General features: G+C 37.2%; 1 protein-coding gene across 1 annotated transcript in view; it reads left to right on the top strand.

Moving 5' to 3' along the window:
* Positions 1-13,778, top strand: part of LOC124615400 (protocadherin-like wing polarity protein stan) — a 357,491-nt gene that overhangs the window by 247,608 nt on the left and 96,105 nt on the right. Inside the window, exons 30-32 of the mRNA XM_047143245.1 lie at positions 110-287; positions 11,552-11,740; positions 11,959-12,100. Coding sequence (XP_046999201.1) covers positions 110-287; positions 11,552-11,740; positions 11,959-12,100 — 509 coding nt within the window. The remainder of the gene's footprint in view (positions 1-109; positions 288-11,551; positions 11,741-11,958; positions 12,101-13,778) is intronic.

Genomic DNA, 13,778 nt, shown 5'->3' with positions numbered 1-13,778 from the left:
TCATGCTACATAGGTTTTTCACAATGAGTGTATCACTTGTTATGGTGCACAAATAAATTACTACTTTATCTCTCTAGTCTAAAGACTTGTTATTGTTATTATATTTCAGTCTTCATCTGCTTCAAGTCTGAGTGGAGGGTTACGACTTACAGGTGACCCTAGCAGGTCTAGCCCTCTTCTGGCGTTTCCTAAATATAATAACTATCTGCTTGATCGCACCAAGTTTGATACCTTTTCAAGAGTTTTTATACCATTAGATCTACTTGGTATAAAGCAGCTTGACGAAGGTAGGTATCTCACACATAGTTCATTAATATAAAATCTTTCAAACAGTGACTTTATAGTGTACATTCAAGTACACTAACTACTTGACAGTAATAACTCGTATGCGTGTACCGTTTATGAAGCAATTTAGTTATCAGTTGTACTAGAGCAAATCCATTTAAGGAAAACATAATTCTATGATGTTTGCTCATGTGCCCAAACAATGCAAAAACCACATATGCGCATTCATTATAGTGTCATCTATTCCTACCTTTCCTGTAAGAACAGTAAGTTTCTTATTAAATTAATTTTTATTAGTGATTCAAAATTAAATGGAAGTCTTAAGCGGTTACTAATTATATTTATAAGAGAGAAGCAGCGTGATACTTAAAACTGTCACAGTGAAAACAGTTGGAGCAGAAATACAAATTTAAAAATGTATCTGGATCTTTGCTTTTATACTTTCCTAAAATTACTTCATTGTGGTGCAAATGGAAACCTAAAAAAGAAGAGCTTTGTACACAGGTGTTGATTAGAGGAGAAAGTGCTCCAAAAGCATAAACAAGAAGAAAACAAAGTTGTAAAACACAACTCATAATGAGCTGAAAAATAATGACTATTTTGAAGGAAACACACTGCCTGGCACAAAAAGTGAATCATCCAGGAAGGGGGAAGGGGATGAAATGAACATGGGTTGAGATGGTATGTTGTGTTATTTCTGTGTTTATAAAATACAGTCAAATTTACAAAGAACTTGGCTGTATGAGGCTACTTACCAATATGAAGTTGCACTCTTTCTTTGGTTTGGGAGGTTGTCATAGAGCTGTTGTATCGTCTCCTGAGGCAGGCTGGGTCACAACTGCTGTAACTGGTCCTCAATTTCCTGGATACTGGTTTGCAACAGAGTTGACAACTGAGCTGCGCCACGTATGTTTTTCTGGGGATAGATCTGGGGATCTTTCTGGCTGTGAGAGTACCTCAACAGCAAGCAGACAGTTTATAGATACATGTGCCACATGTGGAGGAGCATTGTCCTGTTAAATAATGGCACTCCAGTATTGTTGCATGAGAGGTAACACATGAGGAAGCAGGAAGTCATGACATGCCATTGTACCAGGGGTAACACATCTGTGTCTCTGCAAAACATTGTTAGAATGGGGCCTCTTCTCATGTCACTGCCATACTTGTTGATAAAGGTCACCTGGGGTAGTGTAGAACTACGATTCATCAAGGATCATGATGCAGAACCATTCATCAGCAGTCCATGCTTCCCAGCCACAGCATCGCTCCAAACACAGTTGTTACCTTGTGGCCGTAATGGCAATGTGTGCATTGGACCAAGGGCGTCACCAGCCCAACGACTTGGGGGGGGGGGGGGGGGGGGGGGGGTGAATAGATCAGATATAATCTTCAGGGTTTCTTAAAAATAAGCTTTATGTGAATTTTTATTAATCTGCTTAATATCACGCCACAGTACTACTGTACAGCAGAGAGCACCAAAATTTTAATGCTTTTCCCATGTCAGAGAAAATGTTTCCCGACTGTTTTGAGATATCAACAACAGTTACTTTTGTTGAATTCTGTTAATTGTGCCACAGTATTCACTAATTTTTCACTTCAGTGTTTTTAATTGTTTTTTAAAGTTGTGGGTAGATTTCAGAACCTTTTGTTACTTTTTCCACTGCCATGAAATATAATCCAAACAGCCAAAACAGTTTAAGACAGCACAAGCAGGGCTGGCATTAGGGGGAGGGGGCGTAAGCGGGGCAAAAGTACCCTCGATGCAGGTCCCCAAAGGGGGATCATCAGCCCAGATGCCTAAACAAATACACAAGAAGCGCAAGTTTAGTATCTGCACTATGATTTTGAACTAAAGTCTGGGGGAAGAACCTGCTGGATTGTTTAAAAAACACATATACATACATAACTTCCTCTGGAGTACTGATTCACGAAAAAAAATGTCTTTGATGTTCCCATGGCATTCCGAATCCCAGGAAGTCTGTTGAGGTCATTGATCACTGGATTAAGTTTGTGCGAAGGGCGTTGAAAGAATAAAACTTGCGTGTATTTTTTGTGCAAGATTGCTTGAACATCCATGTCTTTACTGGCCATGGTCAAACAGCCATCAAATCCCAAAACAACACATTTTAATGGGACAAGATTTACTTTCGACAAAAATTTGTCGAAGGTCTGTGCAATGGATTTAGCATCTAGAGCTTTCAGCTAGACAAAGCCAATAAACATTTCTTCGACTTTGTTTGATTCTTCATCGAAATACTGAATACCAATCGATAATTATTTGCTTCCAGAAATATCAGCTGTTTCATCTGCTAATATACTGAATGATTCAGCCTTTTTCACATTCGCTATAATATTAGCCTTAAAATGAGTAGCAATTGGGTATCAGATTGTGGGGAAACCGGAAAAGTCAACAATGTCCAAAGTTTTCCCCCTAGACTCCATGACAAACATACCTTTGCTGGATTTTGGCAAGATGACACCCACATAATCATTACAAGGTAGAGCGTCACTTCCAGGCTTTTGAGATAGTTTCCTAGATTGAGAATCTCCTGCTGTAAAATCCTGGTCTTTCTCATTCTGTACTCCTTCATCCTGCTGATCGCTATCGTTATCCAGCTCCTCGCTATCAATGTTTCTGTCTTCTGTCCTTTTTCTCTTAACTCCTACTACAAAATTATAACAGAAATTTACTATAGCATTGAAGTTTTATTTACCTATTGATAAAATTTGTTAGTTTGCATACCATAGAGGTGATACATTTTTTATTAAGATTTTATTCAAACTATCTAACATTGTTGATCTGCCATTGGCGGGGGGGGGGGGGGGGGGGGGGGGGAACCAACAACATCTTTGCAAAGAAGTTTTTTTTAAAGTGATTACAGGTAACAGTTCTGTGTTCTGTTAACATCTCTTTTACCTTATACGCCAACATCATTTGTATAAGGGTTTTTTAGATTTATTGTATAATAGTAAACAGAAAAACTGTACATCACAGCCTAGTATTGTTGAGATATTACGAAAAATAATTAGCACATATAAGTTTTCCCACAGTCACACAAAAATAGATAAACACTTATTGAGACACTGTCTGCTTCAGGGAAGTTGTCATGAATTCATTTATTTTTGCCAGTACAAATGAACAGCGACTGTCATTTAGTTTGTACTATATTATAGCAACAAGTATGTTGAGGATATTTAATGAAATAAATTACCAGTCAGAACTCGCAAATTGATAACTACAGCAAAGTGAAATTCAGAAAGCAAACACCAGCATTAAATTTATCATTGTGTAGATCGCTAAGAAGTTATTTTTAGATTAGTTGCTAAAATGTGTACTGGCTTCTGAATAAGAATAAAAAAATTTTTTTTTTTTTCAGTTTAGACAGTTTTCAGAAGTCTTTTTAATTTTATTTTTTAAATTTAATATTTATTCATCTATTTTTATATGAGTGAATAGGAGGAGGTAGTAACAAAAGGCACTGTTGACTAGATTATCAAAGTCTCTAGTTCATCCAGATTTGTGCATCCTTAGCTGTTGATCCAAGAGCAACTCTGTTGAACTGGGATAAGCATTTCCTTAACTGACAATTTTCAAACAACTGTTGAAATATGGAATCGTTAGTAATAACTGTGCAGATTCTCTTTCCCGGTATCTCATCTATACATATAACTAAAATTGTAATTGGCCTATGTGTATACGTAGGAGATATTTGAGAAAACTTAATATGAGCAGTCGTTATAACAGAAATAAACAACAAAACTATTATTTTTAGACTTTTTGCCTGTTGTTGGTATGCTAATAGGAGCATGAAGCAAAAACTAAAAAATCTGGTACATGTTTCATCTTGGTTCATGTTCCATCTTGGTACTAAACCTAGAAGCCGAGTTATCACATTTTTGTCATAAAAGTGTACACAGCTGCACACCGCAGGACATTGTCACCTGTTGTGAAAAATGAATTGTGCCCGCACAGCAAAGCTTTGGTGGCTGTAGGACGGGCTGGCACTTTACATGCACGGAAGGTCATAAGAAAAAGCTGGTTAATAATAAATCACAAGACGCTCGAATAAAACCTTCCATCGACAATAATAGTATGACTCTATTTATAGCACATCTGCTCGTAGGAAAAAGTTTGTATTAGAAACAATTGCTTAAAAACAATCATGTAGGCCTACTAAGAAGTACCAGTGAGGTGTGACTTTACTGCTCTTTAATTTTCATTAATGGTTAGAGCAGGTATCGCCAACATGTTTTGCCGCAGGTCTAAGTCAAGTAAAATGTATCGAGAAATCAGTTGGAATGTCATAGAGACAGTACTTATTTTTCAAACAACGAATTAGATTTTATTGATTGTAATTACAGAAAATGCATTGGTTCCACGTCACAATACATTAGTTTTAATTTGGGCTCCACATATAGTACTGTCTCTGTGTCCTACTGTCCATTTGGCTGACATTGTAAATATTCTATAGTCTCATGTATTTATAGAATATAGAATTCCAGTGTAGCAGAAAAATTAAGTCACTGTGTAGGTGCACAATGGGCAAGTTCTTTTTAAGTCAAGAGGTTCCCTCTCTTTCTGCCCATTCTGTATGTGCGGATTCGGGTATTGACTTTAACCACAGTAATAAGAGATCTGACATGTTTGTGAGCTGTGAGATACTCTAACTTGTCACCCATTTGTCATTTTATTCACTGCTTTTATATCCAAATTTTAGCTAGAGAGTGAAACTGCTAATTTGTGTGACAGTATTGTTTAGAGCACAAAAATAAATTAGACCTACTGGTACATGACATCAACAGGGGTCACCCCCATTTTCTATACCTCCTCCTTACACATGGTTTAATGCTGCTCTGCTGCTTAAAGGGCATAATCAAAGCCCCAGTTTTAAACAGGGTTATAAATATGGTGCCAAAATATTAATGACTATTTTTTGCAAATCAACAGTATGCAATAGCAGACATTTATATCAACATTAACAAGTAATCATAAATATATGTGTATAAAAACAGAAAGCAATCACTCACAAAAAAAGTTCTGATACCCATGTTGTGTGGCTATACATCTGTCTGCAGCTCTGTACTTCCAACAAACTGTTGCCGTCCTAGGTGCAATCTCACGGCCCACTAGCATTGAGTGCCAGTCTTTTGCTAATGCTTATTGGTGGGGTAGGGGATTAGAGTGTTGTCGGTTTTTCTTTCCTGAGCAAAAGTTCATTTCCACTAAAAGGGATTTAGAGTGCTACATGCCTCAGACACCAGATGTAGGTTCTGCAGAGTGGTTTCAGTGTCCAGCCGTTCACCTGCTGTTTGTCTTATCCAGTACAGACTTGGAGGCTACTATTTTAAAATGGTTTGATAGCACTTCAGAATGTGATGTCCCATCAGATAATGCATCAGTTTATTGGGCGTTTGGTGGAACAGAGTGAAGCTTGTTGGTTGTGACAATGCAAAATCTACTCCAGAGGAATATCCCGTGTGTTTACCATTGATGCAAGAAACCCTCCTGTGTTGAATGCTCTACTGCATGAGTCATGACAACTTTTCACGAACAAATGAACTTTTTTTTTACCTTTGATAACAGCAAATTGAGAGCTCAATCACAGATAGAGGCTAGATTGTCTATGTGTATTACTTGGATGATGTAATGACTGTATACATATCACGCTTTTCACTATCCTGTCGGTTTCTGCAGCTCATGGTCTCGCGGTAGCGTTCTTGCTTCCCGAGCACGGGGTTCCGGGTTCGATTCCCAGCGGGGACAGGGATTTTCCCCTGCCTCGAGGTGACTAGGTGTTTGTGTTGTTCTCATCCTTTCATCCTCATTCATGAAAGCGGCGAGACTGGGCTGAGCAAAGGTTGGGACTTTGTATGGGCACTGATAACCGCGCAGTTGAGTGCCCCACAAACCAAACATAATCATCATCGCTATCCTGTCGAGTCTCAAATTAAACACATTTTAAACTTATTCTTGAAGTTCTTATTGCTTGCTGCATACCAAATGGTTGTTGTCTACACCAAGCCTCATTCCAAGCAATGGTTTGGTTTTTACTTTTCTGAGGCTTTACTATATTGTGAAACACTAGCTCAAAAATATGAAACGTTACTTCCATCTGTGCTGGATCTATAGTACATCGACAAACAACATTCAGCGGCCAAAATTAGTGTAATGTAGAGCCACACAGATCAAGTAAAAGCAAATAAACCACACTACACAGTCCAATAGAGCACCTTGCCGATAGTGCTCTTTTTCAAATGTCTCTACTTTCTTTGCTTGCAGTGAGATTTGACTTTGAGATACAGAACTATTTAATTTTTATTTTCAATTATTCTTCAGATTAAGGCAGCCATGACTAGGAGGTCTGAGTTGTGTCACCAACTGGGCGACCAGTACGAATTAACGATAGGAAAAAAAAAAAAAAAAATCTTTAAATCTTTAGGAGGAGGCAGCTGCCCCCCATGCCCCCTACCCTTGCATGGGACAGTAATTCCTTAGTCCGGATGGTGCTTGTCTCCAACCAATAGTGTTGATTGACACACAGTGTTGCAGGGAGTCCATTACTTGTTATCAGATGGCAGGCACATATGTGAAGGGTTTATGATGTGCTTGGTGCACAATACAGCGATCCTTTCTTGTGGTGGTCAGATATGGTAGAGGTAGATGTAGAAACTTGACAATGATTATGTCTTCCCTAATGTTCCCATACAAATCATCGTCGGACCACTGTCACACCCAAATGCTCCACAAATCTGGATATTGCAAGATTTGACCACCTGGGTAAATGGAGACTCAGAATGAGGCCCCTTACAGTCTTTGTTAGGTGCTAATAAGGCTGTCCCACATGAGTATGTGCCATCTCTTGTGTCCTTCACAGTGATCACTGAGCTCCTGAAACTGTTCATTGCACTTATATACCCTACCAGTCCTGGTAACAGTACTGAACAAAAACAACATTAATGCATGCTGGTGCCATTCTTTGTATCAGAGAACATTACATCTCCAATCGCTTACATACCTGCTAATGATGTGTACATGTTGACATCTAACAGTGTCTTCCGAGTGCTCCACATTTTTGTCAGACACTGTAATGTGAAAGAAAATTAATGACATGGTGCAAATACAGAAAAAACAAGACAATACAAGAAAATTGTGAATTAATTTGGATGGGTGTTGTGACAGATGTGAATAAAAAAGAAAAGTTGGAAAGAAAGGAGAATTGAGACATTAAATAAAGGAGGAGGAAGAAGAAAAAGACGTAAAGTGAGAGCTGTGTAGTTTAAATTTACTGTAGATACAGAGCTACATAGTACAGTGTGTAAACCAATACACACAGATATGTATTTAAATGGGCATTGCTGTAATTTTTTGTCCAATAAGAAATCTTTTCTGCAAACATTAAAAATAATCATCAGAAGAACATCAAATGAATTCACAATTGCAAATAAGAACTACAATCAGCTGTAAAATGGAATGGCAACAATGAAAATTTGTGCTGAACCGGGACTCGAACCTGCATATTGCTAGCAGTCACCTTACCATTTAGCTACCCATGCATGACCCACGGCCAGACCCAAACTTCCATATGTCATCAACCATGCGTCTACAACCTGTACTCGTACATCCGTTGTGTATATTCCCGTATGTACTTCAAAGTTGCTTGCCCAGTATCGGCAGATAAATACAATATTGCAATGCTTGTGTTATTCTGATTACGATGCAGAGTTTCTTTGGACACGCATATATGTCACCAACCATGTTTTTATGAACTATAATCATACCTGCAATATGTATATTCCTGTACAGGTCAGACATTGTACCTGAAAGTCTCTTGCCTGGTATCGGCAGATAAATATTATATTACAGTGCCTGTGTTATTCTGATTATGATACAAACTTCTTTTGTACATGCATGCATGCAAGTGACTTTCAATTACAATATCTGACCTGTAAAGGAATATACATATTGGATATACGAGTACAGGTCGTAAACGAATGGTTGAGACATATGGAAGTTTGGGTTTGGCCATGAGGCATGCACGGATAGCCAAATGGTAAGGAGACTGCTCACGATACGCAGGAAATTTGGGTTCGAGATCCGGTCTGGCAGAAATTTTCATTGTTGTCATTCCATTCTACAGCTGATTGTAGTCCTTATTCGTAATTGCGAATTCATTTGAATTGTTTCGTAATGGCTGTGGTGTGCCTGTTCCTTTGGATATGCATGCATCGTAGTCAGAATAGCACAGGCACTGCAATATTGTATATATTGTGTAATGACCAGAAGTGTTTTTCGTAAGAAACTCCCACAAGCTGAACTGAAATATGAGGAGCATGTTTTTGGAATATCAGTTGCATGGTATGTGAATGTAAATTTTCAATGGACAGTGGCCAGTACATGTAATTGCAGTACTGTGTACAAGTAGGAGGGAAAGCAAATGATCTGCCGTCCTTTCTTTGACTCAACAGCAGCCAAGATGAGACTGCTTCAAGAAAAAGACATTCATTTCTCTGCACAATAACTGCGTTACTGCGATGCATCCTACAATAACAAGATCTATAGTAATACATGATATTCAAAAGAAAGCTGTGCACTCTTTGCAAATTTGCTGCATACTACTTAGATCAACCAGTTGAGACTGTAACCGACTATTCTACTGAATATTCCTAGTTTATTAAATATAAAAAATGATTGGGATTTATTTTTCAGTATTTAAACTTACTGACAGACATAACACTAAGCAGAAAGTAGAGAAATTTTGTAGAGACGTTGAAGTTTAGGACTCCATTATCAGGTATGCTGTTGAAATATGAAAATGTCGTATAAACTTTAACAGAAATGTTGGCCTCACATTAACATTGTGTGATGGCATCAGGAGTGTAATGACACTGGTGAAAATAGTCACTCTTCAACAAATGAGATAAATTTCCTGTTGGAGGTGGTCTTGCTTCAATTTTTGCTCCATTTATGTTATTATTGATGAGGTGTATTCTGAAATTAAAGTTGGATCAGTAGAACAGTTTGTGGTACTGATGTTTTATGCGTAAGGAGGCTCTTCATATGTACAAGGGTGGTTCCATAAGTACCCGACCCAACAAAGAAAACACAAAAATTTTGGAAAAAATGTATTTATTTTTCAGTATAATCTCCTTTCAGCTCTGTACGCTTTTCCCAGTGATGTTCAGTAAGTTTGATGCCATTTTTATAATGAGAACTGTCTTACTCCTCGAAATAGCCACTAACTGCTGACATCACGTCTTCATTTGTTGAAAATCTTCGACCACCGAGCCATTTTTTCAAGTTTGGAAACAGAAAATAATCCAAGGGAGGAAAGTCTGGTGAACAGGGTGCTTAGGGTAGCAATTCAAACGTTAATTCATTAATTTTGGCCATTGCAATAACGGACTTGCGAGCCGGTGCATTGTCCTGAAGAAACAACACTTTCTTCTTGGCCAAATACGGCCATTTTTTGCTTGATATCTTTGCCCAAATGTTGCAGTAAGTTTACATAATACTTGCCATTGATAATTTTTCCTTTTTAAAGTTACAAAATGAAAATTATCCCACGAACATCCAAAAAAACTGACGCCATGACCTTGCCTGCAGATGAAACTGTCCTCGCCTTATTTGGATTTGGTTCTCCAATTTGTGTCCATTGTTTTGATTGTTCTTTTGTCTCAGGAGTGAAGTGGTGGACCCATGTTTCACCCTTGGTTATGAAACGGCACAAAAAATCAGCTTTGTTGCTGCGAAACTTCGCTAAAAACTTAATTGGAACGTCTTCACAAACCTTGCACACAGTTTTCTCATGTCCAAATTTTCAGATAATATGCAATGTACCATGCTTTTTGAAATTCCTACTATGTGTACTACCTCGCGCACTGTCAGTCGACGATCATCCTGTGCCGCTTTGTGGATTTTCTTCACCATTTCTGGAGTCGTTACCTCATTTGGTCGACCACTGCGAAGCTTGTCTTGGCAGCTCGTACGGCCTCGTTTAAACTCAGCTAACCAATATTTTACTGTTGTCAATGAAGGAGCAGACTCTCCCAAAGTAGAATTCAGCTCTGCTTTAATATTGGTTGCGCTGAGGCCTTTCGAAAAAGAATATTGTATCACATAACGATGACCAATTTTCTCCATTTTCACAAGTTCACTCGCAATGTTCGCTATTGATGGCTGCCAAACAAATACTAAACAGTGTGCTGTTTTCAGACTTGAAACATATGCTTCATAGATCGTGTACTTTCTAACCCAGAGATATTTTTCAACAACAACTGCCATCTCCTGGTCAGGCCAGGTACATATGGGACCGCCCTTGTAACATATCATTTTAAAGCTGTACCTCTGACGATGGGCATAACTAAAGGTCGAGAAAGTGAAAGATTGTGTAATGGAGAGATTTGTTTGTAAAGTAAGAAATATTTATGAATGAACGCAACTTCCATGATTGTAATTCTTATACTGCTAGGAGCTTTTCAATTAGCTTGAGAAACAGAGTGAAAGAAGCTTGAGTTGGAAAGATCCAATCTGAAGTACATGGAAGTACATGGTAAAACATTGTGACAGTGTACACCACTTAACTTGACAATGTTCTAAAACCGTTAGTTTCGGATTTTGTATCAAACCAAGTAGAGCTGACCCACAGTGATAACTTATAGTGTGATTAATTCCATTTCGTAATTAAAAGATTATCTAAAAGATGAAAGGCAACACTTTCTTTTTATACTTATTTATATGAGGGTAGAAACACCTGCCGCAGTGCTTAATTGTTGATACTGAATCTTAAGGTTCTACCCAACATACAGGTATAGACTTCTCACAGAAAAATTATTTGAAGCCACTCTGTTCGGTAGGCTGAAACTAAATATCAATTCTTGAAATCTTATCCAGTACAGTCCCCATCAATCAGTCTTTCCTTCTCATGCCATTCATTAAGTCTTCCCTGACCTGGCGTTTTGGGCGACATTTCCGAACTCTACTCCTTTTTCCAAACTTCACCAGTCCTTTTCCTTCATCCCTCTTCCATCCCCTTCAACATTCCTGCCAGAAAAAGGAGCCACTGGCTCCAAAAGCTTAATACCTTTATATATATGTTCTCCTGCCACTGCTTGGTGAATACATTTTTTGTCTGTCCATTTACATTATATTTTCAAATATCAATTCTGTTAGAATTTTTCTGAATTGATACAAGGTCTGAATGCCAGCAAATGAATATTTAAATCATGTTTCTGTGACTCTTAATGCTGTGAAAAAAATTGTTCACAGGGGAACTGACTACACACACAAGCTTTCTTGGTAGCAGACAGGCAGTACTGAGTTACGCAGAGTATCGCAGTGTAGGTACATTGCTGCCTGAAAGATATGATGAGACTGTTGTTCGAAGATGGGGTGTTGAACTACGTGTTGGATCACCTATAATATCTCTTGCAATATTGGTACCAGTTAATGACCAAGGTATGCTTCAAACTTTATGTTTAACTGACAGTGAAATGCTAGAAGACCTCAAATTTCAGTATTGATTTGTTTCAGTCGCTTGAATAGTGTAGCTTTTTTTTGCAGTTTTTTGTATTTTTTATAAAATTGTGTACTAAAGTAGTAGTTTATTTTATTATTTCTTATGGGAATCCATTGTACAATTACAGCACTGCTTGAAAATCCATATTTCTTCACAGGTTCTGATAATAAGTACAAATCATTGACAGACAGTGGTCCTCTGCCTTCTCCTATACTGCTAAGAATGTGGCTGGATACAGATATTCAACCAATCTCTCCTCGTATAAATCCACAGTGTGTCCATTGGAGTACTGTGAAAGGGTATGTATGTGTTTTATTTCTTATTTTGTTTCTTGTTTGTTCTTCATATGTATTGACTTAAATGCAGTAATGTGCTGACTTGATTAATCACTGATTCTTCATTTTTCATTTACTTGATTATATTGTGTTGTTTGGTGTCCCTCCTATGAAGGGTATGAAGGGATTAGAATAATTCTTCATCTGAGAAAACTTGTAGACCCAGAAGAACACACACAATTGTTTTGATTTGTGCATGCTTTTTTGTTTGTGTAGGTATCTGTTTTCACTTTTATTGTGACATACCATTTGTTTTTCTTTCTCTCCATGTACTTTTAACATTTATCGTATTTGGAACAGAACAGCAATAAAAAAGCAGTTAATGTGTTAATCAGAGGATAGTATATTACAGTTACAGTAAATAGAATAGTAAAGAAATCTGCAAGGATTGTCTTCTCAAATATCCAAAATTTTCTCAGTCAGTCATATATTTCAATGAAGGCTTCACTGTGTCTGTAGTCATGAAAGCAATTGCATTAGATTAGATCCATGTGTTCTTTCTTTGCCAGACTCACTCTCAGTGATATCCTGTATTTACCAGAAAGCTATAATCTGCAGTGATAGTTCATGTTCACCTGGCAATCACATTGAAATTATGTGCTTATAATTAACCAGTTGATCCCCATATATCTAAAACATAAATGTATATCTAAAATATAAATTTAGTCTTCACTTCCATTACGCTCGTGCGTTATGTATGCATAAAAAATAGCATGTTTTGAAGGAACTGCTGACTCAACACTTCGACCAGCTAACCTCATCCTCCAACAAATAAATTGTATTGTTTGCTTACTACCTCATATTATATTGGTTTAAGTGGCACATGACATAGAACTTGTATTCAGGAGATCTGCGAATCGAAACTTTGTCTAGGCCATACCAATTTAGATTTTTTCTCAACATCGCAGAAAGAAAAATCTTTGTGAAAGACTTTTTTTTTTTTTTTTTTTTTTTTTTTTTTTTAGAAAACTTCAAAAGTGACTCATTTTTCTACATAGCTACCCAAATTTTTGCAAAATATTCATTTCTGACATGCTTTAGTTGATCTTCATATAACCTACAATAATAGGCTACTGCACAGTATATTTGATATTTTTCAAAATTAATTTCAATATTTGCTTTTCGTTGGCGTTCATCAGTTGTGGAAAACCTACCAAGCACTAAACTTTCTCACAGTTAATACTTGTTGTAAAGTATAATTTAGTCACCTGTTATCGACTACCAAATTATGTGCTTTCTTGACTTTTTCGTTTGCCAGTAATCATGTTTTGACATACTTGTCATATGATTATTCTTCTAGAAAATTATGGACTTTTTGAATTAATAACTCTTGAAAATAAACAAGTAGATTCCTTATGAACCTTTTTCCAGTTTAGTTGAGTGTCCCATAATGCTTTGCGTTCCAGAACAAATATTTTTCTAATGGCTTGGTGTTCAAAGTTATTAATTTGAAGGAGGCGCATGTGACACAACTACATTAAAAGCCATATAAATAAAAAATTTTTTCAGGTTGATGTCAGTTTTGATTAGTGTTGTTATTCTACTTGTACCAACATAGCAAAAACAACAATATCCTTTCTTGGCTACTGCTGTTGAGAAATGCCTGTTCATTTTTTGTCACATCCTTTGTGCAAGTATAGAC

Source organism: Schistocerca americana, chromosome 1 (assembly GCF_021461395.2).
Source record: "Schistocerca americana isolate TAMUIC-IGC-003095 chromosome 1, iqSchAmer2.1, whole genome shotgun sequence".
In the NCBI taxonomy this organism is placed as follows: domain Eukaryota; kingdom Metazoa; phylum Arthropoda; class Insecta; order Orthoptera; family Acrididae; genus Schistocerca; species Schistocerca americana.
Note: the sequence above shows the minus strand (reverse complement) of the source record. Positions and strands in the feature narration are given on the sequence as shown.